Source organism: Lissotriton helveticus, chromosome 11 (genome assembly GCF_964261635.1).
Source record: "Lissotriton helveticus chromosome 11, aLisHel1.1, whole genome shotgun sequence".
NCBI lineage: Eukaryota > Metazoa > Chordata > Amphibia > Caudata > Salamandridae > Lissotriton > Lissotriton helveticus.
Genome location: NC_136072.1, coordinates 160,349,893 through 160,377,791, shown reverse-complemented (window position 1 = coordinate 160,377,791; position 27,899 = coordinate 160,349,893). Strand labels below are relative to the sequence as shown.

General features: G+C 43.1%; 1 protein-coding gene across 2 annotated transcripts in view; it reads right to left on the bottom strand.

Annotated features, from left to right (window-relative positions):
- Window positions 1-3,735: 3,735 nt before the first annotated feature.
- Window positions 3,736-27,899, bottom strand: part of GPR160 (G protein-coupled receptor 160) — a 66,643-nt gene continuing 42,479 nt past the window's right edge. For both annotated transcript variants that reach the window (XM_078666104.1, XM_078666105.1), the window contains exons 2-3: window positions 26,167-26,379; window positions 3,736-4,951 (exon numbers count right to left, since the gene is read on the bottom strand). In XM_078666104.1, the coding sequence (XP_078522230.1) occupies window positions 3,831-4,859 (1,029 nt within the window). In that variant the 5' untranslated portion in view covers window positions 4,860-4,951; window positions 26,167-26,379 and the 3' untranslated portion in view covers window positions 3,736-3,830. The remainder of the gene's footprint in view (window positions 4,952-26,166; window positions 26,380-27,899) is intronic.

The window sequence follows — 27,899 nt, the reverse complement described above, 5'->3', positions numbered from 1 at the left end:
TTGATATTAATGAGCCTCGCAATTTGCGACCCCACTGGGAGTCCCAAACAAGTGTTAAACACACTGTTGTACATTTCATTTAGCGACTCGCAATTTGCCACTCACAATGTGTCGCCAATTGTGAGGCGCTAAATGAAATGGTCGTACATCTGGCCCCAAAATCCTTAGTACTTTGAGTATTTGTTTTGTGTGCACACGTGTTTTTTTTCTCTCGAATTACTGTTTTAATATTTGAAATTTAACTCAAACAAATTGCTTGGGGGTCCCCGGCTTCCAGTGGTGACTCAATGGGGGTCCTCAGGAGTCAAAAGTTTGGGAACCACTGAGCGAGAAGATATAAAGCAGCAGCAGTCGAAACAATCTGCGGTAGGACCGGTAAATGCAGGGGGACAGAACAGTGGTTTTATAATTAGGTGTTTCACGCAGCAGCGCTGAAACCAGCATTTTTGCAATTTTTAAGTTATGTAAATACTAGGTGCCATTATCCAGTTTAATGGTACTCCATTTATTGAATTTAGAAGGATTTGATTATGGGAGTGCTACTCTTGTAGGATTACCCAAAGCTAGGCTGGATCCGTTAAGGACCACTTTGAATTTAGGACGATGGGCTTAATTTAGATTGCAGGGATTAGAGCTCGTAAACCTATTGATCGCAACGGACACAATAAGCACTTAACTTGCCGAGCCATGCTGGCAACAGCCCTCGTCTATAATCAGACTATTCGTGCCTAGTTGTTGAGCATGCAAAACTTAATTGTTGCCGGGGTCGCTTGTCTGAAAACATTATTTTTTTTTTTACAAAGCGAATTGCGTGCCATCTAAAGCACGCATCACTTCTTAGGGACACTTGAGTTGCCAATGCAATTTTTCCACCTATCCTTGGCTGCCATAATGAGAAGCCTGGTTGATTCACGAACTGTACACCTTCAAGGCACGAGTGCTGATGTTAGTTTTATCTTTGCATGATCCTGGCATAATTGTTTACCTGATGCGTGGAGTGGGAAAACTGGGCAACTGCAGAACAACCATACTTGAGTAAATCATTGCCATCAAGTGATCATTCGTGGAAGAATCTTCTTTTTCAGCTGATAAAGCAAACAATTAATCAATTAAATCTAGAAGTAATGGAACATTTAATTAGGGAATTGACAGGGTCTGACCGTGCATGGTCTATGAATCTTCACACTAGAGGGTACAAGGCAACTAACGCCATATAGCTTCAAATATAAGTCTTGGGTCATACAAGGTATCATTTAGCAAGATAATAAAACTACTTTTTAAATTATACACTGATGAACACAGTTATATACATCTTTAGGTTTAATCATCTTCAGCCTAAGCTTTCTGTGTTTCTCCTGTGGTGCACACGCCATACCTCTAAAGGCAGAGATGACACGAAAAATTCTGCTGCCGTTGAAATTGCTGCCCGGTCTAACACATTTCCATGGTTGATATTGGTCTAAGACATTTCCATGGTTGATATTGTGTCCATTGATTTATTCCATCAAGCTACCCCCCCCCCCCCTTCCCCCCCCCTTCCCCCCCCCTTCCCCCCCCCCCAATACAGCCAGGGTTAGATTGGGACAGACAATAGGCACAGATATGAAGATTAAAGTTGCCACCCATTAGCGAATCAGGGGCTGTATAATTGAAAGGAAGCACTCTCACTATTTACACCATGGCGCACCATTGAACGGGTGCTCCGGACGCAAAAGGGGACAGTGTGCCCTATTGTAAATAATGTGATGTGCCCAAGGCATCCGTGAACTAGTGCTGCCCTGAGCCAGCACATTCTTTTTATTTTTTGCCTCAGAATATACACAAAGTAAAAATGAATCCAAAATCATGGCAGAATCAAATTCATATCACATAATGACCAACTAATACATTCATCATACTAACAGAAAAAAGAAATGTCACTAAAATGCACACGACTCGCTTTTAAATGATAATAACTAAACCCTACATCTTCTATTGTCCCAACCCTATAGGTTGTTATATTTAATGAACCAGCTCAGTTTGCATAAGTGTTTTGCTTCCTGATGTGAGGGGGTGAGGTTGATCACCAAGTTGTTGCAATAACGGTCCTGGCTTTAAACCAAGCCTCTCTAGCCCAAGCTAACCCAAGATGCCTTGATCCACCCATTAAGCATTAAGCTGGCTAACCTCCTCCCAATTATGGGGACTAACCCGGGAGGAAGTCTCAGTCTGCCTCGTCCTATCTATGAAGTCAAAATAGCAACCTCTAAGCCCTTTCACTTCGTAGGTTAGAAACCCTGGGCCTCATTTATGGGGAACAGGTGTAGGGCAGCGCCACAAGTTTTCTTGCAGGTCGCCTTACACCAATGTGAAAGGGCAGGAGTGCACCATATTTCTGAAATATGGTGCATTGTTGCCATTCCTCCTGCACTAGCGCACAATTGGCTGCCTAGTACCAATGCAGGCACCCTTGTACCATGGTGCCAGTGTGTCTGCTTTGCATGCACAATATATTTTGTGCAGAAAGGAGTACCTTCCTGCACAAAACATCTCGCAAGATGTTTTCCTCTTGCTATGTATGTGTGCTGCAGAATGCAGTATACATGGAAAGATGGAAATATGAGAAAAACAAATATTTCTCCTCGTTACACCAACTTTGGGCAGGTGTAATGATTTGGTGCTGCCCCAAATTTACGTGATTAAGTAAATTTGGTGTAGAGTCAAAATCCATGGATGTTGCATGGGAAAACCACTGAATAATTAGCATCTCTGTAGTTCTCTTCGTAGACCCAGCCCAATAAAAAGGCTATTGCAAAGTAAAAATGTGCATCTGGATGTCTTGGCATTACCACACCTAGAGGCGCTAACCCAATGACGAGCCAGCATTTCTTTCACCAATGAAAAACCTGCAAGCTGAGCGGAGGGTGAGCCTAGTATTCAAAAGCTTGCCTGAACAGCATGATCTTCAGAACATGCCTGAAGGTTAATACATATTTACATGGACTTGTATGTACAGTGGTGCAGAAATAATTGTCAGAGGGGGGGGTTGCTGGTGGTTGTCATCAACATCACCTGGCATGAGTGCCCTGATTGTACTTGGCCTGCTGGTGATCACTATTTTGAAAGATTTGTGCTTTACTTTGTAAACCAAGCACATGTCTTTATTTAAAAATGTGTCAATAAACCTCTGGACACTGAGGCCTACTCCTTAGGCCTGTATCCCAGCAGCAGCGTTACTAGTTGAAATGACAAAATACCCCAAACAAACAGTCAGGGAGAGGAACAGTAAACACAGATGTCCTATTAAAATAACTAGCAGTTCATGGTCACAATAAGCTGCCTGTCATGAGCCAGTTTGGACTTGAAAGCACAGTAAATACTTTAAGATTGATAAATAAAAGCCTTTTAATTCCCCTTCAGGCCTCCATCAGGGTTATGTGAGGCTTTCAGCACTCTGGTCCTTGCAGCCCTATATCCAGCAGCACTGGCTATGGAATCTGCTACATTTTGAGGCTAGCAATCACATTTCTAATTGTGCCTCATGGAGTCTATTCTTTTTTGAGCAGCAGCAAAGAGTAAGGAACATATATATGTAAAGGAACATAGCACTGTCTTCTTGTTCCATGTGTCACCCATAAATGTACCCTATTTTTTATTCACGTCGAAGCGCTGTAAGCATTTTCAATTCGTGCACAACGTACGGAAATCAGTAAAGTGATTAATCGATCATAAGACATCAATAACAACCATCAATGATTAATCATTGGCAACCATTTATTTAATTAATGTACAAACATAATTTACAATAACATTTACACAACAGAAAAAATGACATGTACTGTAAACCCCTCTTAAACAATAGTTATTGTTACTGACTTTTCAAGCAGCTTATTGGCCTGTTTCGAGTGTTCATCGATCAGCAGTGAGTTGAAACTAAATTGCCAATTGACAAATGGGTCAGAGGAGAAAAGGTCAGTAGAGTCCTGGTCACTTTGACGGAGCCAGTTTGCTGCACCAATCAGGAAGCTGTTGAGAAAGTAAAGCCAGGGGACGTTCATGTCCATGTAAGCCGGGATCTGGGCGTTTAGGACCACGAGCAGCAGCTGAAGCACAACAAATGGCAACCACGCGCCAAGAAAGCACATCATGTAGCTGGTCACCAGCCTTTTCTTGCAGTGCGTGGTTTGGAGGCAGCTGGGCGCAAACGAAAAAAGCATGACATTCTCATTGATGTAGGAAATCATTCTCAAAGACTGGAGTAAAGTTATAACTTCAAACCAGCAGATCACCAGAACCAAACCTATGCAGAAGAGGATCATCAAAGACAGCCTGTAGCTCTGAATGCTAATGTAAAAGGGGCATTGATATGAAAAATAAGACTTGATTTCCAAACTGGAGTAGATGGCTGGGCTAGTAAGAACATAGTAGAGCGTTACCATCCAGAGGACCACCACTGCAGCAAAGTAGAGCAATCTCCGGAGAACACCTGAAACTTTAGAATTTGGAGGGGTAACGATGAAGTAATCCAGACCGGCCACAAGGAAAGCAGGATAATGCATCACCCCGTAGGCGAAGGATACGATCTGAGTGAACAGGCAAATGTGATATTTGGTAAACCTAATGCCCCAAATGGCCAGATCTTGAAAGTAGGCGATGAAGGATATTGTTAGCAGGAGCACGAAGTCTGCAAGAGCTATGGAGACACTGAAGTATCTCAGAAAACTTCCTTTCACGCTCCTTCTCTCTGATCCAAAAACAAAGAGATTGAGTAACACTTTCCCTATCAAAGTTAGGAGCAGCATGAAGCTAGGCTCTATATGTTGGCTGTCTTGGTCGGTGAACATGGTTGCATTTTGCTGTAATGCTCTTACGGCTTCCATGATTTCTTTCCGTAAGCGAGGAGAGAATTTTCCCAGTGTCAATATACCATACCACAATTCTCCATACCAATGTTAACAGGAAAAGCCTCCTCCTGAAATAAATATGAAGGAAAAAAATCAATCAATGCAGTGTAAATGGGTAGAAGAATAGGTCTTTGGATGCTTATAAAATATACGTACTTTGCAGATTGCTTTAACACCCATGAAATTTAAAATCAGCATTAATAATCTTCTAAACTTGAAGAGGGCTATGCTTATATTATATATTGGTTGCAAACATTCAAAATGTAACCTTGATGCCTATCGAGGGAATGTTATGGAAAGCTTTAGAGCATTTGCTATGTAGCACTTACTAATTTGTAGTGTCAGAGTTTTGCAGATCATGATACGGTTCAGATGTGGATATCAGCATGTGCCCCATTTCTATCACACAGTGTGAGTGGAGATAAACTGAGACACATAGTCCATTGAACATTGTACAATGACACATTATGGCAGTGAAGTTAATGTACAGTATGACGGTGCTAGATATCATACACCATCCTGCCCAGGTACCACATCACGCTCAGCTATGTCAAAGACGACCCGCCAAAGCAAAACCATGACATGCGTAGTGCTTAATTTGTGCAAGAATAAGTGTCAGGGCCCAAAGTAATCTCAAAAGTCCTCAATCGATGCAACCGAATTCCAGGGCTACGGCATATAAAGGCGGTCTCATCTCGATTCCACCCACTGCCTTTCTTCCACCACCGTACCCGCTCTGCTCCTTTATATCACCTTTTTAGGTTCCTTATCCTGGCTTTCTCTTTCTCCTTTCTTTCCCCACTTTGCTGCCTTTCTCTATTTCTGGATCAAAGTCTGATGATACAAAATACTGCACGGACACTTTCTGACGACAGGGGAATGAATGTTACAGCATGCCCCCTTGCCCTAATCATGACAAACAAGGAATGTTTTAGTCCTATGCACCACTTGAACATAATTATATGATTATTATCTCCCTATTACAGTTTTGCCCTTCATGTCTTCTCTCTCTATAGGTTGGATCTAGGAACGCCGAGTGGACGTTCTTTTAGGCGCACGGACGCCAATTAACCTGAATATAGGTATTATAGGAATACTGAGTGTCGCCGTCTCAGATTCTTATTTTTAATCCTTTTTTCACTTTGAGCATGGTCCTGATGAAGCGCCACGGGATCCACTAGGGGCCCATGTAAGGCGCGAAACATGTCAACCTAACATTTTTACTATCACTTTCACTCACTGACAAGAGAACAGAAGGAAAATACTCACCCCTCTGATATAATTTCTCTAGAGGCCTTCCTGGTCATCCATTTTAACCTTATTACTCGGACCCTTGAATAAAGGTTTTTAGGGTTCCAGCGTGGTAATTTGAATCCACTCACCAAAACCTCCCCCCCACACACCCGCACTCACAACTGCGGCGTTTCTCCCAAAAGAACTCCAACAAAGAGCCCTCTCGTGGGGTCCGTGGGTGACTGCAGCGCCGCCCCCATGAGAAGCAACGCCAAATGTTTAAGCAGGACACCCGCATCGGTGTGTGAGGGCACTTTTATCAAAAAGGAAAATTCCCCCACCTCCACAGTGTTTAGTTTCCAACCGTTCTGGTGAGTTAAGTTTCACTCATTACCTCTTCTAGCAACCGCATTGGCCAGCTTCTCCTTTTCCTTAGGAATAGTTACCCTTGATTGATTATCACGTTAGCCTTGGGACCGTGGGTACTGGACCTGTTTTTCCTCTAGCTCCCTGTCCTCCCCCTTTGTAATTAATGATACAAAAATAAGTCCTGGTCTCCAAAAATGAGTGTTGGTGGGCCTCACCTGCAAACACTAGCTCAAATTAAGCACTTCGCACACCCTCACCCAAAACCGAGTTGTGGAAACCATTCAGCATACTCACTTCTTCCAACCATGGAGCCCCCACCTGCTCCTGAATGCAGTGGTTTTATTTTTTTAAACACATATTATTGACATTTTGTTTTGTTAAATCATTGCATTTGTAACCTCACATGAGTGACCTAACTCTTTCCAGCATTACAGGGTGCATAAAGATTAGTAAACCTAAGCAGACAATACCAAAGCATGTACACAATAAAAATGTCTCTTCCCGTCCCTGGAGAGTATCTATGCAGGTAACACATCAGTTCAGGTAAGAAATAACTCCTAGGCAATTTTAATCAATCATGGAAACAAGTATATCAGGGAGAATTAAGGAAACAGAAATTATGTAAAAAAACGTTCACTTTTAATGATTTAGTTAAAATACTCCTCTCATGGAATTAAAAGTGTCCGTTTGGAAACTCCTGCGTTATTGTGAAATCCACATCAGAATACGATATCCATGTGGAGACGGTCTGAATGATAATCAGGAGCCGGAATATGAAGGGCAGTGTTCCAATAATTCGGCTTTTTCGAGTTTAAAAAGTGACAAGAAACTATTCTGGTTTAGCTTCTACTTTCATCACGAAATGGGGCAGAAGATGGCCGTCGGCGTCTGACGTCACGAAGGAGGACACTTAATTCCATGAGAGGAGTACATCTACATCTATTTTCAGTTATATCATTTATGCCTCTACGATTATAAAGGATTATCGTCCCCACAAAAGTTGAATATATATACAGAGGGATCTAATAGGAACCTAAAGTCTTATACATTATTCTTGAACTTGGTCTTGAATTACATAACATATAAAGTAATTCTGTGGCTACTCCTGAAGAAGGCGTCGAGTACGCCGAAACGCGCGTCGATAAAGTTGATAAAGATTATAGATTTTGCCACTATTTTAATTCATTTTTATTTTTTGATTAATTATATGTTATGATTGTAATGTTTGAAATGTATTACATATTGTGTGAACACAATTTTTAACAAAAGTTTTTTAACTAAATCATTAAAAGTGAACGTTTTTTTACATAATTTCTGTTCCCTTAATTCTCCCTGTTATACTTGTTTCTACGATTGATTAAAATTGCCTAGGAGTTATTTCTTACCTGAATTTATTTTCCCTGTCCTAGGAATTGAACAATTTACTGTTCAGGAGGTCCCTGTTTTTCACATTTATTTGGTAACACGTCAGTGTCATGAAATCTTACAGATGCAAGTTGATTATTTCTGTTGCGGGGTCATTTTAGCGGGCAGTGCTCCAACTCATTCCTGGGGAATTACAGTCATATTATGTTCTCAATGATTTATCACCATTCTTGCACAACTGAATAGTTTGCAGGACTATGCCCCCCTCAGAGTTGCTTGCCTCAAGCCATAGATGTATCGGACTCTGCATCAATTCTCAATGAAATGTTGATCCGGCCCTTGTAGTCGTTGCTCCTACTCGCTTTGAACCTCTGGATTACCTTGTTCCAGAGCTCTGCTGTGGGCTTTTTATGCGGACCCTTGCGGTGTTTTTGAAGAGCTCTGCCTTCTGTCCTGCCCGATATCACACAAGACATTTCCAGCTGTCCAATGTGGTGGGTGGTTGCTTCCATTTCATCGAAATAGCCCATTTAGTCAACAATAGTGCTAAGTTCGCAACTTTCACAGCTACCTTATTACTTTGGCAATCCTGGATGTAACAAGGAGGCAAATCTCTATATTCCTCATGCCTTTTCATCCCAATAGTGAGTATTGTCTACCAATATTTTCCAATACCGGGCAAGACCAGAACATATGCTGAAAACTGGCTTCTTCACTCTACACCTGGGGAAGAGCTCGGAATCCCAAGGGTGCCTTCATCCTATCTTGACCTATCTTGCATGGGGTGAGGTATGCTTTTGGTAAAAGTATTAAACTGGATGTTCCGGAGGAGAGTGTTACGAGATACTCTCATCGGGAAATCTAGGGACCCTTGACATTCCTGATCACGGACTGTTTGGTCACCGAGATCCTCCCATTTATCTCTCAATGGTTGTACTCCTATTCCTATATGCTCAGAGATGGACTTGTAGATCCAGGATACTATTAGTCATCCTCCGACCATAGTGTATAGTGCCTTTATTAATATATGGGTCAGAGGTTTTGCGATTCAACGTGCCATAGTTGCTGAACTGTTTAGCGGTCCCTGGTTGAAACGATCCTCGCCACATTATAGATTTATACATATTGTGGACGAGAGAGCTGACAAATAACCGTATCTAAGGGTTCGGCTCTACTATTGCCAGGATTTAATGCTGTTTCAAGTGGAAGGCGATTGAGCCACCACTCGTTCTGATTGTGGAACACAGAATTAACTTTATCCACATCACTTCTCAAGGGTCATTCATCATTCTACTTAATGTCTTGAGGATGGTCTAGTTGATGTACACAACATTTGACTGAAACGTTGACTTTCACACCTATTTCTTGATACTATTGAATTGAAGGACGTTATCTATGTAGTCAGTCACATTTCCCTTTGATTGTTTTGAAAAGGTGTTCACGATTGTAACTAAGAAGTGTTTTTTAACGTCAAAATCACTGTAAACTTCAAGTTACATTGTGTTTGATTGACTTTTATACTTGTTTTTGTACCCGTTGCAAATTATTTTGCCAATATAAATTTATTTGTTGAATACATATACCCATGTTTAAAAATGTCTTTGAAGATTTGTACATATGGAAATAACTGAAATTATATTAGAAAAAATCTAATTATAAGCTACTGGACAGATCTTATTAACATTTGAAAGCAGAAATGAATATGAATTTATGGTTAAATGAATCCCTTGTAGGCATACGCTCCTGATAATACTTGCATTGCCCAAGCCTCCAAGTGTCTATTGGGGTGTCCACTTTTTTTAATACAAATAGTTGCTTAAGGGCATTTAGTTATTCTATTGTGGAGCAGGAATTGGCTGACTGGGAATTTCCATTCATCACCCAAAGTTTAGTAGTCTATCAGGGCATTATTGTGAAAGAGATGGCCGACAGGACTTAGTCTTACCCTGCCCCAGCATAGCAAGTCCTGGTATGTAATGTATCCCTTAGTGGCTGGAATGCCCACTAAAGGTATGGCTGGCACACAAGACAGCACTAGTCTAGACAAGAGCTGGATTCAAGTGTGCTCTCGCCTTTTTGACTGGTAGTGGACATCATGTGGCCCCTATGGTGGTCCCAATTGTATTGCCTTTTTTTTTGACTGCTTGCGTAGCCCTTTTCAATTAAGTGGTGTTCCACTAGCCACAGTCCTGTCCACAGTATCTGGGCCAACAAGTGATAGCCACTAAAGTCTGGGGCATCAATACCATCTCTATCTGTCAGAAATGTTAGGTCACCCACAATGTGTCAAATTCCTTAAAAATGTCATCCGGCAGGACATATGGGATATCGGAAAAGCAGGATATCGATCGCAGTAGCAAAATCAATTTGACCACCACTATAGGACTTACCACAGACAGCGATAGGGTCATCCAGAACGCTGCTTGCGCTCGCAGGGATCTAATGGATCTGCAGATATTGAATTCTAATATAACCTCTGCCTTATGGTCACGTGTATGCCTAAGTAGTAAAAAGTTCAGAATGCTCACCCTGCCAGTGTTATGGATCGTTGCGGTTGAGTATGATGCAAGGAACATACATGTTTTACTGTAGTTTATCTTCAGTCCTGAGATGTTGCCATATTCTTACATGAAGAGAGCTATAGATGTTCAATCTGCGTTCATGTCCCTCATGTATAGTAACATATAGTCAGCAGAGAAGGATATTATATGCGTGACATTATGTTATGGCACTGCCCAGGTTGAGTTCTGTCTTTTTATTGTATAAGCAAATGGCTCCATCAACAGGGCAAAAAGGATGGGCAGCAGTGGTCACCCGTCTTGTCCCCATCACTATATTGAAGGTATATGAGATATGGTGGGAAGATTTTACTCTAGCTGCGTAAAGGAGTTTAATACAGGAAATCTGATGCACCAATGTCGAAGCGATGCAACACCATATTATGTAGTTCCATTAGACAGTATCAATCGCGTGCTCAAGTTTGATAGACAGGCAGGCTGAGTTAGGGCATCTATCAAGAGACATTTCCTGAATTAGGTTAGGTTGCTTCAAATTAAGGGAGGTGCTTCCATGCAGGACAAATTCATTTTGGTTGACATGTAGTAGATCTGTCATCAGCGGGATAAGCCTCTCGGCTAGGATTTAATATTTTATAGTCTGTGTTTGATGTAGACAAAGGACTATAGAAGGCCACTGGGTCACTGCCTGGTTACAATGTGGAGGATACTACTACCTCCTTAGTCGCATCCAGTAAACTTCAGCTGCATTGTACAATTTCAGCAATATGGGTACCAACATTGACGGATAAGTCGCATAAAATTCAATCAGTAGCCCATCTATCCTCAGTGTCTTTCCTTTTGCCAAGCAGCCTATTGCCGGTTTGTGAGCTTGGGGAGGGTTGTCTGTTTTAGGAACCTACCCAGGACATCCTTATTTTGGGCTGTGGTATTGTTGTACAGGTCAGTGTAATAGTTCCTGAATACTGCATTGATTTCTTCTTGTGCAGGACTGGTTCGCCCTTGCGATTATGAAAGGGCCAGTATCATAATAGGTAAGGGTTATAGCCTAATTATCCATGCTAATAGTTGCCCTGCTCTATCCTCTTTGTGCATCAATTTAACTCTATTTATTCTGGCCAGTTCCAGCAGATCTGCATGTTAGCTGTTTTCTTGCCTAAGCGCCTCACCTTTCAAGGGGTTTACTACTTTGTCCTTCTCCAATTTTGTTAGTGTTTTTTCCGTTTTTTCTTCAATGTTCTAATCATAGTCGCCGTGGTTCCAATACATGCCCCCACCTGCAGTGACTTTGAAGGCTTCCCATTCCATTATCGGAGAGGAAGCTGTGCCCTCTTCGTCATCAAAATAATTTTGGATGGCCTATCTCTCGTCTTTTATCACTTAGTTCTCCAACCATGCTGGCTGTAGTTTCCAGGCCGGGATGGGCATCCTACCCCATTTCAGATCTAACTCCTGTTGGTTGTGATCGGATAGGGTTTTACACAAACATGTGCTATTTATGGCTGACTGGTGTGTTTCTGCACACACCACATGATTTAGTCTTGCATGGAGCTTGTGTAGGATTGAGTAGAAGGCATATTCTCTGAGGCTCTTGTTTGCAAGACACTAATGTCAGATACTCCCCAGACTGTCAGCCACTTGCCTACAGTTTTAGCCCAGCAGACGTGGGAGCGCGTAGGAGAGGAGGGTGAAAGTGGTCCCAAGTGTGTGTTGATGACTCTATTGAAGTTGCATCTGAGGACTGCAGAGTATTCAACCTTGGTGCTAACGTTTTTAATAAAGTCTCCAGAAAGCCAGCCTGGTCAACATTTGGGGAGCAATACTGCCCAGTACCACTGGGTTTCCTTCTAGCCTGCTCTTAATCAATGTATAGGGCCTTGCTGGGTCTACCTGACCTTCTAGCAGTTCAAATGGCACCCTGAATCATATTTCCTGGACAAGTATAACCCTTTCTGCATTTGACTCCTAGGGTGGGAGGGAAGGTAGAGTTGGGGGCAGGAGCTCAGAACTCAGACACAATAACATTGGACCACATGTACAGATGTGTGGTTGCAAAACACAGGTCGCACATTGGGACCAGACTTTTTTGCAACCAGCAACTGCGAGCATGTACTAATAAGTTGGTTCTTAAAACCTGAATCTTAGTGGGTCGCAAACCGACCTACAGCATGAACATTAATGAGGTATGTTGCAAATTGGGACTCATCATGACTACAGGCCATCAATATAGATGGTGGCTTGCTGGTGTCAGCAGACCACCATACGTCTGTAATGAAAACTTTAAAAAAAAATAAAGCATATTTATTTATTTTTAATGCAGCATGTTTCCCTTAAAGGAAACAGGACTTTGTTTTAAAATAAATGCTTACTTTTCTTTTAAGAGTCCTTAATGTTCAGTCCATTGCTAGTCTTTATGTAAAAGAAATTACTTTAATCACACAGCAAAACTACATAGTACACAATGCAGTCCAATTAGCAAATACAGGATGGTATACCATTCTCACATGAGCACAACCCCCACCCCGTTATTCTCTTCCAACCGGGCAACCCTATCAATTACATCCCCCAATATTCTGTTGTGTGAGGCATGAATTGTGTCCAAATTAGGCACATGTGCAGATTACTTTATGCTGACCCCACAGGTCAAGATGTGCTATCGGTTCATCTCATTTTTATCCCAAATATTTATTAGGCAGAAAAATCTAAAGCCCTTGTTCTTGAGCCCTCAGTACGCATTACAGACCCTCTGTTCCAACAGTAAGCCTATATTATGTTTGTTGTTTCTGTAACCGTCATGGGGAAAAAGCATGGGCAGCCCATGTCTTTGGTGTGCATAACAGCTTCTTTTCAGGGCAGGCTTTGCCAGATGAGTGCAGCACCATTGATCCTGGTTTTGTAGGAACGGTGTCAGAGAGAGCTGCAACCGACACCCGGACGACTGGTCAACCGGGATGCTCCGCAAGCATCTGTAGCCTTACCAGGCTGACTGGCTCAACATCAGTAACAATGCGGTTTCTTCACCAGTTTGTGGCAGAACCACAGCACAAGTTATTCCTGTCTTTCCTCTCTCAAGTAGTCCATTCTTCTCTATTTGTTTCTCAAGCTGGGCTGCTAGTTGACATTCTCATATTCCACATCCAGGAAGACTCCTTTCCCCGTCACCACCACCTTACGTGGTACACCCAGGACAGTAGTCCACAGATTTTATGAGAGCGAGCTTGGTGCGCCCCCTCCAGGGCATGACAGATCGTGGACTTTACATTGTCCTGAACAGACCAAAGCTTCTGCACACACCCTATAATAAAAGTCAGGATACCAGTTTCACATGCAGTCTGGCACTCAGGGCACGGGTACATGCCTGTTGAACATGAGGGGGGGGCATTCCCGTCCCAACAAAGACCAGTACCAATAATGAATAGTCCAATATCAGCTGCTAGAGCCTCTAGCCCAATGTGCAACCAAGGCCAGCATGTTCTTATAAGTTTCATGAGAAAATAGTACCTTTTTGCATGACGAGATCAAACTGCACAGATGAGCATGGCTTTGTTTGAGAATATCTTCAATACGATGGAGTATGCGCCTAAGACTGGAAGATGAAGCTTTTGTTTCTTTTCAGCCTTAATTTTACTTTACATTTATTTAGCTTTTTATCACATTCAGACTGGCCCAAAAGTCATATACATAAAATACCAGACAAAATGACCCATGGGGTCTCCAAACCGGTCCTGGAGGGCCGGTTCCATGCCAGATTTTTAAAACAACTAAATGTATCTAAATGGGGATATGCACAAAATCTGGCATGGATCCGGCCCTCCAAGACCAGTTTGGAGACGGTTTAAACAGTTGTGTAAATCTATTATGACAGTAACCGCAATGACATTTAAAGCTTACATTTTTTAACATTGCTTCTGGACAGAAGTTGCTCTGGAGGGCAATAAGTCCTTAGTATGACTGACACAAATAGCATATCAATGTGGGAGACATGTGATAACATGTGGGATGCCAAGTCAATTTAATTTTCTGTCTCAGTTATTTACATAGCATTCAACATTGCCTGAGTGGTACCAATAAGGAATCAGAAAGGCCCATTGGGCCTTATTGGTGGCACCTGTAAAGTTTGTTCTAATATAGTCAATGTTCAAATAGAAACTATACAGAAATCTTTAAAAAACACTTTACACTACCTGTATCCGGTCAGATATATTCAAGAAGTATTAGTTATAGTGTTCCACAACGTTATATATTTTAGCATAATTAATTTACTTTGATCATTCTATGGTTGACATTTTGCAGGGAAAATAATTGGTCCATAATATCTATATGAAAGCTACACTTATTGTAGCACACCCAGTCTCAGAGTGTACTGCAGTCCAATGGGAGTTGAAGGAAAAAGGGAGTCTAGAGGAAAGGGAGAATATTGGAGTAGAAACACTGTGTCCTTGCCCTCTACGCCAATTTACTAAGCTATAAGAGGCATGTCAGAAAATGTCATTTCACTGTATCATCTATGATCCCAATATCTAATTCTTAAACTACCGAACTGCCACTGACAAATGGTTCTGTACAAGAGCTGGATTTTGTGATAAAAGGGTATAGAAACTTCGTCATTTGTGGGGATGCACTCATGCTTCTTAGCACGTGTCAGCCACAGAGTATGCTACCACATCAGGTAGTTATCCTAATGACAAGTGACAAGTTTTACTTCCCCTTCCCGCCGGGTACTGTGGAAAATGATTATTTATCGTACAGTTATGTCCCATCATACACCCTCTTCCGTCACGTCCCCGAGCCCATCATGCCGAAACACGAGCACACGAACACCAAAGAACACGAGCACGAACCGATCACGCGCTGATCATGCGCCTCATGTAGTCACACACGCGCTCTCCTTCCCCAAAAAGTCAAACGCTCATCCTTATGGTCAAAGCGACTCCGAGAACCAACTGCCTCACTCAAACCGTGCATTACTGTGGTTAAGCCGATGCCGAGAACAAGACCCCCCCCCCCATCTGTAACCATTTCCCTATAATCGGGCCAATTCCGAGAAATAGGCCCCATTCTGTTAAACCACGAAAACCAATTCCGAGAAGAAGAGCCCCCGAATGCTGAAACACGACAAACAGACATCCTGTCACGACCGCCTCTCCCTTATCTAAGGAACCAGCCTAGTGTTATTTCTCCACACCTTCGCCTCTCTTCTGCTTCCTCATTCTAAATCATGACTCAGCCTTATCTCCCCTACCATGTCTTCACTCTTTTATGACGCTGCCTCCTTTTATGGTCATGACTTCTGTTCTATTGCAACATATGATCCGGGCCTACATGACTTCTGTTTTATGTTAACGTATGATCCGGGCATGCATTGAAGGGAAGCTTCTTCCTCTTTTCTTTCTATAAATACTGTGTGTTCAGATAATAAAGTTAGAGATCCTTCCGATCCTCCTCAGGTGACGGAGCTCTCCCTTAACTCGAGTTACTGAATAAAGACCCTGAATTCGAACCACCACGGACTCTGCTCTTCATACTTTGAACTTATTGATATCGTCTAGAAATTCAGATCAAGGTAAATTACTAAAATATTTACCACAGCAAATTGGCGCCTGAACAGGGACTTCCCATTCTCCCCACACGCCGGTGATGCGGACCTAGACCGGTCTCTTCAAGACATCGACGGACTTCCACGTGCACACTGCAGGGTATTCCTGCATGAACTCCTTCGTGTCGAAGAGGGGCCGAGCCACGTCCTAGTCATCCATACGAGGCGGTGAGGACGACAGCGGAAGTCTCGACCCAGAGCCCGAAAACCTGTGAAGATTGCCGAGTCCGAGGTCGTCTGAAACCCGACCAGTCCCTGTCCACGAGCGCTGCGTAATCAAGTGTCCAGATCTTTAAGGTCTTCAAGTTCTCTGCACCTCGGTGAGTACTGCTGGGAGTGTATAAAGACGGGTTCTGAATTTTCAGAGCACAGTAAAGACGGGTTCTGAATTTTCAGAGCATGGTAAAGACGGGTTCTGAATTTTCAGAGCACGGTAAAGACGGGTTCTGAATTTTCAGAGCACGGTAAAGACGGGTTCTGAGTTATTCAGAGCACGGTAAAGACGGGTTCTAGGTTTCTAGAAAACGGTATGTTTGTATTCTGATACTCAGAATATATCAAGTTTTTTCAAGTGTAAAGTTTTTTGTATTTGATACAATGCCTTTGTTCTCTAAGCTGTGTAAACTGGGTACCCGGAAGGGGTTACTGGAACAGTCTGTACCAGTCCCCCCGAAGGATACTCCTGGTTATTTTATGTACACAAAGTATGGGATTGGTGCCATCTTGTATTTGGATCTTTGGGAAAGCTATACTAAGGATTTAGACATCGCGATCAGATGGCCAAAGAGTGGCACATGGGATTTGAATTGTATCATGGCAGTTGAGAAAAGATGTTGGGAAAAGAAAGCGAGACCCTCGATGTTAGAAAGTGTTGATATATGGCGAAAGGAAGCACATCGAAGGGAACAGAAAGAGCAAGGGAAAGTTGAGAAAGCAAAGAGAATGTCGGAAGAAAGTAAGATGAAAAAGTTACAGAATCAGGATGACGATATTTGTTCTGAACAAAAGAAAAGGGAGGTCTCAGCCTCAGTAACGGGTATATATCCTGTCCTCTCACCAAAAACAGGGTCCGAGATTAACTCAGATTCTAGTAGCCCTACGGCACCTCCACACCCTAAGGTTCCTTCTGTACCCGACGATTTTATTACTACTTATTTAATGGAGCCTCCTTCTGCTTATACGAATCAGGTAACAGCCAGACGAGTAGTTACTCAGACGAAACCCATCCCTGACACTTCGGGTGGTGTTCTACCCCTGTTAGAATGTGATTATGATCCAACCCCAGGGGAAGGTTCACAAGCAGATATTTCCCTTCGCTTACGACAAGCTCTAGAAGGTATACGAGAGGTACAGAATATCACAAATTGCCTAAACAAAATTTATGAAGCGCTTCGAACAGGAGAAAATTTAGAAACACTACAGGAGGCTATAAAAAATAGACCCATAGCACATAGAAAATGCCTCTCACGATTCATGATCACTTGTTTTATTAGAATGATAGCTAGTGCAGGAAAAAGAGTTCCTGACGATTCACAACAACTAGACCAAGCAGTAGTCGCAGGGAATTACAATAAAATAAAATAAATAGATCTTTTTATTCCGCTCTTCATAAGCAAGGTTTCCGATTCCCATCGAAAAGATGCCCCTACCCAGGGAACTGAGAATGAGAGTACGAGCGAGGATAGAGACGAAGGAACTGCTTTTCAGGGTGCAGCACGTTCCCGTATCCCTCGTTCTCAGAATAACGGACAATTCAAACTTAGAACTAAGAAATTGTCCGCCCCCACAGATAGGTTGTTCCAACGAACGCAAGAAGCTCTCGATGATTGGATGGACGACGAGCCTCCACTCACCACACAAGAAAAAGAACTCGCTAGATCAAGCACCCATTGGGTATCTCAATACTCCATATATGGCTCTGATATAGTTGCTCAAATGTTTTTATCGATCCCTCTAGCTTCTCAAAGACTAGCTAGCATCTATATGGTTCAACACCTCATTACAATGTACGAAGATACTGGTTGCCCACCAAAAAGATTACATTCTCTCTTACGAGACTGTTTAGAAGGGAGGTGGGTGGCTAGGGGACAAGAATTCCTTAATATCTTCCTTGAACTACGACAGCGATATATCCAATATTTTACAGACAGTTATGATACAAATCCCCATCCCTATGACCAAGGACAGTTCCCTCTCCGAGAAGTACACCCCGTTGCAGATTCCGATGGAAAGTTGCAACAAACATTTGTGTACACTCCTTTGACAAAACTAGAAATACTCGAGATGAAGAAAATGGTCCCTTCCCACGAAAGAGACCCTTCGGGTTTCCATAGGGAACTTAAAGACATTCTTCAAATGGGTTCCTTTACTTACAAAGACCTCAATATTCTCCTTAAAGTCCTGTTACCTCAAGGAACGTACGATAAGCTAAAGGGAAAAGATTGGGAGATTGAAGGGAAAAAGGTAATATGGGCAGACTTAGAAAAAGAAGATGCCACTCGTAATCCCGGACAAGGTTTGGGACCTCTAGTTCAGGAACTCCCTCGCTGTCTCCCTAAAATACTGTCCCAGTTGCTGACCACTAAGAAAGAAGATTGGGATGCTATCTCTGCATGTAAACAGAAACCAGATGAGGATATAGGAGACTAATATTCCAGGTTAGAAAAATGCTTCCTCATCAACAGCGGCCTCTCCTCCGGTGGAGATGCCTATAGTCGATTATTTGTTTCCAAACTCGTAGAAAATGCCTTGCCCACGATCAAAAATAGAGTACTGAAGGTAGAAAGTACTTGGCAAGCAAGCTCCCCCTCACAAGCACTTCAGATGCTCCAATATCACCAAAATAGAATTAGAGACGAACAAGAACAAGAAAAGAAGAGAACAAAAGATACTAAAATGAAGGTATTAGTAGCACAAACTAATACGATGCAACAGACCCCTAAACAACCCCAAGTATCACAAGAAAAAGTTACTTGTAATTACTGTAAAAAGCCAGGACATTTCGGGCGTGACTGTCCAGTATTACAACATAATATTGCCACTGGGAAGCGGCCTCTCCTCCGGTGGAGATGCCTATAGTCGATTATTTGTTTCCAAACTCGTAGAAAATGCCTTGCCCACGATCAAAAATAGAGTACTGAAGGTAGAAAGTACTTGGCAAGCAAGCTCCCCCTCACAAGCACTTCAGATGCTCCAATATCACCAAAATAGAATTAGAGACGAACAAGAACAAGAAAAGAAGAGAACAAAAGATACTAAAATGAAGGTATTAGTAGCACAAACTAATACGATGCAACAGACCCCTAAACAACCCCAAGTATCACAAGAAAAAGTTACTTGTAATTACTGTAAAAAGCCAGGACATTTCGTGCGTGACTGTCCAGTATTACAACATAATATTGCCACTGGGAAGACACAACCTCGTAACTATCCCCCTCGCCCTTCTGCTCCTCCAACTGATGCTAAACCTACCACCCAACTCTATCAGTACCCAGTGTCATCCTATCCTGAATTCCCCACGATCTCATTAAACAGCTGGGAGGAACACGATAATCGTCCACTAATACCGGTCCCGGTTGACCAAGACGGTCCCTATGTACATGCTAAGCTCCTAGGTAAGGAAGCAAAATTTCTGATTGACACCGGGGCTAGTAGGACGACAGTACAGCACAACGAAGTTCCCAAGGTACCCCTCTCTGGCTCAAATAGTATTTCCTTGGGTTTTTCTGGTACACCCGCCATCAACAAAGTTTCTGAACCAATTCCACTTAAAGTTGGTCCTCTTACAACTTCCACCGATTTAGTGCTTACAAAGTCCTGTCCCGAAAATCTCCTTGGCATCCAGACACTAAAAGAACTAGGTGCTATAATATGTTGTTCCCCAGAAGGAGTCCGACTATTCCTCCGAGATTTTAAAGGTCATTTCACCACACGAGAACTAGATGTCAGACTAAGAGACATTCCTGTTACACTATGGGCTACTGACCCAACAGATGTAGGATTCATGGATATTACCCCGCACTTAGTGACACTGAAAGAAGGCGTTGTCCTACCTCGTATCCGTCAATACAAATTACCTCCAGATGCAGAACAAGCCCTTCTTCAGATTATCGATGATTTGATAACAAAAGGAGTAGTCAGAGAAGTACCTTCCAACACATGTAACTCGCCAGTCCTGCCAGTCAGAAAGAAAACTGATGATGGTGCGCCACCGGTCTACAGACTCGTGGTTGACTTACGTGAACTCAATAAATGTGTAGTACCACAATACCCTGTGGTCTCAGATATCAGTACTCTGTTAACAGCCATAGATCCTGAAGCTACACATTTTACTGTAATCGACCTGAAGAATGCTTTCTTCAGTATACCCATCCACCAAGACAGTCAGTACCTATTCGGATTCTCCCTACAAGGTCGTAGTTTCTGTTTCACAAGAGCTCCCCAAGAATATACAGAAAGTCCCAGTATCTACAGTCAGGCACTTAAAAGACAGCCAGATGACATTGTTCTGCCCGCAAAAACGACATTGTTACAATATGTCGACGACTTGCTGATCACCGCACGCTCCCAATCAGAATGTGAACAAGCTTCACGAATTGTCCTAATGTTCCTTGCACAACATGGCCACAAGGTGTCACCGTCGAAATTACAATTATGTTTACAGCAGGTGGCCTACCTAGGACACCTGCTGTCAAAGGAGGGTAGGGCACTCACACCTGAAAGAATTCAACTCATTTTTAACATTCCTGTCCCCAAGACACAGAAAGAAGTCCGTGCTTTTATTGGTCTCACGTCTTACTGTAGACAGTGGATTCCCCAGTTTGCATACCTGGCCAAACCCCTGATACAGCTAACAAGCACAACCTCTTCCCCATTGCCATGGACACCTGAGCACACTTTTGCTTTTGACACCCTCAAACAGACATTATGCTCTGCACCTGTCCTAGCCACACCTGATTATGCCAAACCTTTTGTCCTCTTTGTCACAGAACGGGAAGGTACAGCCTTGTCAGTACTCACACAAACACAAGCTAACAAACACCGTCCCTGTGCTTATTTTTCTAGCACTCTTGACCCTGTTGCACAAGGTTTGCCGGCCTGCCTGAAATCTGTTGCAGCTACAGCTCTAGCAATACGACAAAGTGATTCCATAGTACTAGGACACTCTCTTGAAGTACAAGTTCCACATGCAGTAGAATTGCTTTTGAATAGGACACAGACACAACACTTAACCATAGCTCGCCTCACAGGTTATGAAGTCACTCTGTTCCAACCCCATATTATCATCAAAAGGTGCAATATCCTCAACCCGGCTACGCTACTGCCTACGGTCCCAGTTGACAACCAGGTTCATGACTGCTTAGAGGTGGTCGAACTAGTTACAAAACGCCGGTCTGATCTTACAGATGTCCCTCTAAGTACACCAGAACACACACTGGTTGTAGACGGTTCCTGTATGCGCCTCCAATCAGGCGAACTCTCAGCAGCCTATGCTGTCACTACAGAAAATACCGTCCTTCTAGCAGCCAGAATACCCGTACATTCTGCACAAGCAGCAGAACTAATAGCTCTCACCCAAGCATGTGAATGGTCCAAAGGAAAACGAGTCAACATCTACACCGACTCACAATATGCATTCGGGGTAGTTCATAATTTCGGCATCCTTTGGAAAGAGAGAGGTTTCCTGACCTCTCATGGAACCAAGTTCCAACATGGAGACCTTATCCTCCAGCTACTAGAGTCAATACACAAACCCACAGAAATAGCCATACTAAAATGTAAAGCACACACCAAAGTTGTAGACTCTATCACCAGAGGTAATGCTCTGGCTGACGCCACAGCTAAACATGCTGCTCAGACAGAATCACTAAACACCGAAACCACCATTAGTACTATCTGTCCAGTTATTGATCCGACCAAGGATGTAGTAGACATCCAAAATCAAGCCACAGAAACCGAAAAGAGAAAATGGGAAGAGGAGGGAGGTTCACACACAGATCAAGGTTGGGTAACACAGGACAAGTCCAAATGGTTTCTCCCTGACCTAATGGTTCCCATAATGATAGAAACTGCTCATGGTCCCGCACATCTAGGAGAGAAAGGAATGTTAGACAGTCTGAATCTGATATGGCACAACAAGCATCTGCGTGCAGCAGCCAAACAAAAAGTACGAACCTGTATGATTTGCTGTCAGTTCAATCCAGGGAAAAGTGTATCCATTGAACAAGGAGGGTTCCATCCTCCAGATCACCCCTTCGAAGTCCTACAAATGGACTACATACAGATGGAGAGATGTCGGGGATATAAGTATGTCCTCGTAGTAGTCTGTACCTTAACTCGATGGACTGAAGCATACCCCGTCCCAGACTATGGTGCCCAGATGACTGCCAAGCAATTGGTGAGGGAATTCTTCCCTCGCTACGGGTTGCCAAGAGTCATTTACTCTGACAACGGACAACCATTCTCCTCTAAATTGATGGAAGCTGTCTCCTTACTGCTAGGATACACCTGGAAGTTTCACTGTGTTAGGCATCCCCAAGCAGCAGGCCTAGTCGAACGACATAACCAGACATAAAAACAAAATTAGCAAAAATATGCGCTGACAAACAAATAGATTGGGTTACAGCTCTTCCAGTTGCCCTCTTCTATATGAGAATGGTGGCACATTCCCGGACGGGTCTGTCCCCCTATGAAATTACATTTGGGAGGCCTCCGAATATCTGGGGTGTCCCATCTCCTAAAAAGCTCATTGACATTGATGCAAATGTACTGACAGATTACTTGGCTTCTTTGATGTCTGCACTACGTTCTTGCCGTTCACAGGTGGCTGCAGCCTTCCCAGACAAGACCGCGCCAGATGAGCACCCCCTTCAGCCTGGTCAATGGGTACTCGTCAGAAATTTTGATCGAACCAGCCCTCTGGAGAAAAGGTGGACGTCGCCCAAGCTGGTGCTGCTGACGACGAGGACCGCCATCAAGATCGAGGGACGAAAAGGGTGGTTGCACGTGTCGCATTGCAAACCCTTCTACGGACCAACTCCGGACACTGTTGCTAATCCTGAGACCAGAGACACTGAAAAACCAGACTTTAAAGACACTGAAACGACACCCCTCCCAGAACTTTTACCCCAAGAGAAGTACAAATCGCGGCTGCGATCCTACCCCAAACAGACTTGAGACATTTGCATCTGAATCCGGCCTGCCAGTGGCTATTTAAGCCCAAGACGGACGCTTGGTGAAGCGGTTGCTGGGAAGAGTCCGGTTACTGGTGCATGTTTTTCCTCTCAAAGACTAAGCAGCCAAAATTATGAAGATAAAGACTCATTGTGCGAAGCTGTTACATGACAAAGTTCCCCTTTTCCTTTCTATCATGATTCTTATTTTCTGCATCATGGCTTGTCTAGGTTGGTTCCTTCATCTAGTTTTCCCACCGTCTTCCCCCGCGCCCTTGAACAATACTGCTATGCATTCACACGTAGATCTTCCTCCACATCTCATGAACAGAAGAAAAGAGTTCTTCAATAACACATTCATCTCCACACTCCACCAACATCAATTAGTGATTAACAAAACAAATTGTTGGGTCTGTGGTTTAATGCCACATTCTGTGCACGGAGGAATGCCTTTTATTCCTCTCCCTTTTGGCTATGCCGGATCTACCTATGCACTCTCTATGATATTTTCCGCCTCAGTTAGGAACATTCCTGAGACCCCGATCAAAAACGCTAGTACCTGGAATGAGATAAAAGCAAAAACAGTGCGAGCCGTCGCAAGGATGGTAACTTTCACAGCAACATGGGGACGAGCAGACATTAGTGAAAACACCAGTTACTCCCTCTTTAATGACACCACCTCCTTTAGGGAGACATTTTCAGTCCAGAAAAGACAGACAGGCCAGGGAGGATGGGCCGTGCCCCACCAGGGCCTATTCTGCGTAAGAGGAAAGGGCAAGGGTCAGAAAATGGGAGATAGTGAATGTAACAAGACCTACACCCTACCTGATCCAAATTTCCCAACGATGGCCACTGCCCCCAACACCTACTTTATCTGTGGACCTCACGCACGGACTTGGTTACCTCAAGGCTGGTCTGGAAAATGCTACATTGCATTTCTCCTTCCCCCAACCTACACCGCCCCAGCAGATTATCATCTCAGTGACCCCCGACCATAATTAATAGACGGCGAAGGGGGGCCATAGATGCTGAAGATACAGCAGGCCAAGAGGCTGGCGATTTCTTTAAAGGAGTCATCCCATTCTGGGGGCCTATGATCAACAGCCGCCACATAAGACAACTGACTCGTGTAGTCCAGGGAGCCATAAACGAAACAGCCGGTGCATTAAGTAACATCACCGCTGAGATGGCTGCCGACAGACTCATGACGTTACAAAACCGTATGGTCCTAGACATCATATTGGCTGACCGTGGTGGTGTATGTGAACTGATCGGGTCCAGCTGCTGTATATTTATCCCAGATAATGCACCCTCGGTGTATGCCACTATTTCCCGCCTTCATATACTTTCCAGAAAACTAGATGCAGACACTGGTGCCTGGTCCCTGACGGGTTGGCTCTGGAGCCTCCTGTCCTCATGGGGATGGAAGGTGCTTGTAGTCCTAGGTCTTGCTCTAGCTATTCTCTTCACCTGCTGCCTCTGTATTCAGTGCGGTCCAGCACTCTATAGTTTCTGTATCACTACCTGCATTCCCAGAACCCAGACCAGAAAGAAAGAAAGAGAAAGAATCATGTTACAGGAACAAGTAAACAACCTAATGAGTATAGAGGTGGACTAGAAAAAGCAAAGAATTTTAGAAGGGTATATTATGGGACAAGGAGGGAATGTGGAAAATGATTATTTATCGTACAGTTATGTCCCATCATACACCCTCTTCCGTCACGTCCCGAGCCCATCATGCCGAAACACGAGCACACGAACACCCAAGAACACGAGCACGAACCGATCACGCGCTGATCATGCGCCTCATGTAGTCACACACGCGCTCTCCTTCCCCAAAAAGTCAAACGCTCATCCTTATGGTCAAAGCGACTCCGAGAACCAACTGCCTCCCTCAAACCGTGCATTACTGTGGTTAAGCCGATGCCGAGAACAAGACCCCCCCCCCCCCCATCTGTAACCATTTCCCTATAATCAGGCCAATTCCGAGAAATAGGCCCCATTCTGTTAAACCACGATAACCAATTCCGAGAAGAGCCCCCGAATGCTGAAACACGACAAACAGACATCCTGTCACGACCGCCTCTCCCTTATCTAAGGAACCAGCCTAGTGTTATTTCTCCACACCTTCGCCTCTCTTCTGCTTCCTCATTCTAAATCATGACTCAGCCTTATCTCCCCTACCATGTCTTCACTCTTTTATGACGCTGCCTCCTTTTATGGTCATGACTTCTGTTCTATTGCAACATATGATCCGGGCCTACATGACTTCTGTTTTATGTTAACGTATGATCCGGGCATGCATTGAAGGGAAGCTCCTTCCTCTTTTCTTTCTATAAATACTGTGTGTTCAGATAATAAAGTTAGAGATCCTTCCGATCCTCCTCAGGTGACGGAGCTCTCCCTTAACTCGAGTTACTGAATAAAGACCCTGAATTCGAACCACCACGGACTCTGCTCTTCATACTTTGAACTTATTGATATCGTCTAGAAATTCAGATCAAGGTAAATTACTAAAATATTTACCACAGCAGTACCACCATACTAATTTCCTTCTCCTTTCCTTTTCCTAGCAGTCTTCAAATAATGCGGGTAATTTCGTCCTGATGATGACCTGAAATCGCCCAGGTCGAAACGCGGTCAACAGAGTACAGCGTTCCTATGGCATCCTTGGTTCATATCATGTTTCATATTGAATGTGACCCCATCGCTCATGTTATGTACCATTTTTAATCACACCTTTGGCGCGGTCACCATAACACCTCTGTGATTACATCTTTTGAAGAAGAGTATTGCTGTCCAAAATTGATGCTTTTCCGCAACATCGAATACAAATCGTGATACTCAATTTTGGTGTCTCTCCCTTGTTGTTTTCCTTATGTATTTGTTTACATTTGTTTAAATTGCCCTTCAAATATTACCTGTTGAGATTATGTTGTTTGTAGCCACAGAGTATGTGCATGTACTATGGCACCATCCCAGTTACAACATATCAAAGTGTTGTGCAATCATATCAAAGGAAATTCAGTTACCTGCTAAGAGTTAGTTCTGGCACATCTTCACATGCGTGGATTTAACTCTCTTGCCCCAACAAGAGGTCCTTTGAGTTTGGAGTGGGCACACATTAGTATTTGTAAACAACTCCGGGGACCGGTAGTACCTCTGGTAGTAGCCACACCGTTCCTTTACCAATGGATCCTTCGTGCGGTCCAGATATCACAATTGTTGAACATTTCTTTCCATGCCTAAAAGAGTGAGCAAAAACAACTAACTGTAGTAAACTTAAAACATGGCCTTTGCATTACAATGTTCAATTAACTTAACACTGGTTAAGGAAACAAATCTATTGAAAAATGTGTATGCAATTTTCATATACAGACATACATATCATTTTGGGGTTTATATAAAAACATGCAAAATATAAATCTTGTGATGAATGCTTGCCTAGTCAAATATGTCATGCTTGCATTGTAATCTGCCTGCTTGGATACAAGTTGGATCAGTGAGTTTAGAAGCAAGTATGGGCATGGGAAGACTGGGTGGGCTTCATGGCGGCCATCATCCATTCATTTATTTTAAGGATGAAAACATAATTAAACCTATTTTGCATTGCTTCTGCTACTACATCGTATGGAAGATGAAATACACATGTGAAGAGTGAATTAGATGGAGCCAACAGCAGGCGAGAGAAGATACCAAGGAAGTAAGGTACCCAGAAACAGAAGAGAAGACCACACCCAAGGGATGGAAGGAGCTGGGAAAAGCAGGAGCATGTTCACATTGGCCTGCTCGCACATTCTCCAGCATGGTGTCCAGTGCAAAGGAGGTAAAATATATAAACAAAATAAAAACATTGGCAAAACCAACTGGTCCAGCATTGGCTGCCATCATTTTGGCTTTGTTTTGTTATACTTTTTGCAAACTTTATTTCTCCGTAAGCTGCCGGACACTTGTCAATCAAGAAAATAAAATACTTCTTGGTCTTAAACCCACATATTGCCCATAATAGTCACTGGCACTGAAGGGAACTACGTTGGGTGTGGATAGTCTCCTTATGAAAGTGAAGAATGCGGCCACTCGCTGTGAGGTTTACCGATGGCTGAAGTGGACTGACCACGGTTCCATGCTGTGTGCTGCAGTGTAGTGGGTGGAATTCAAATGTGAATGAAACAGGAGGCTAAATGCTGAAGGATGACTGAAAGCCACTAGAAGTAGGTTATACATATCATTTTAGTCAAATTAAAATGTCTTGGCTAACGTCAAACCAAAAAATGGAACACAAATTGGAAGCTTAAACTTGTCAGACCAGAAATATGCCCAAGGCCCACAAAGGGAGATAAAGCGAGTAGAGGAACAGGTGAGAAGGGCAAGTGAGGAGAGAGGGACAAGGTAAGAGGACAAGGGAAGGAGGCAGAAACGTAGCAGTTGTGCAAGCCAATTTGTAACTGACACCTCTTTTCTACTGCAATTTATAGGACAGAAAAACCATTGAAATATCAAGTAAAAATAAAATTAACAAAACGACAACAGGAAACATGCAAAATTGTTTTATTTCTGAAATAAACAAATTCCAAATTTAGTCTTTGCTTCACTTTTAAGCTCTAAAGAATATGTGGACGTTTTTGTCGACACTCATTGTTGTCACTTTAACAAGTTGCCAGCTTTCTTAAGAAAATATATCAGAATGGTTATCATATACAAATCAAGGCACCATAAAAAATGCTGAAGAACTCAAAAAACTCTATTACAGGAGAGCTGGAAATCG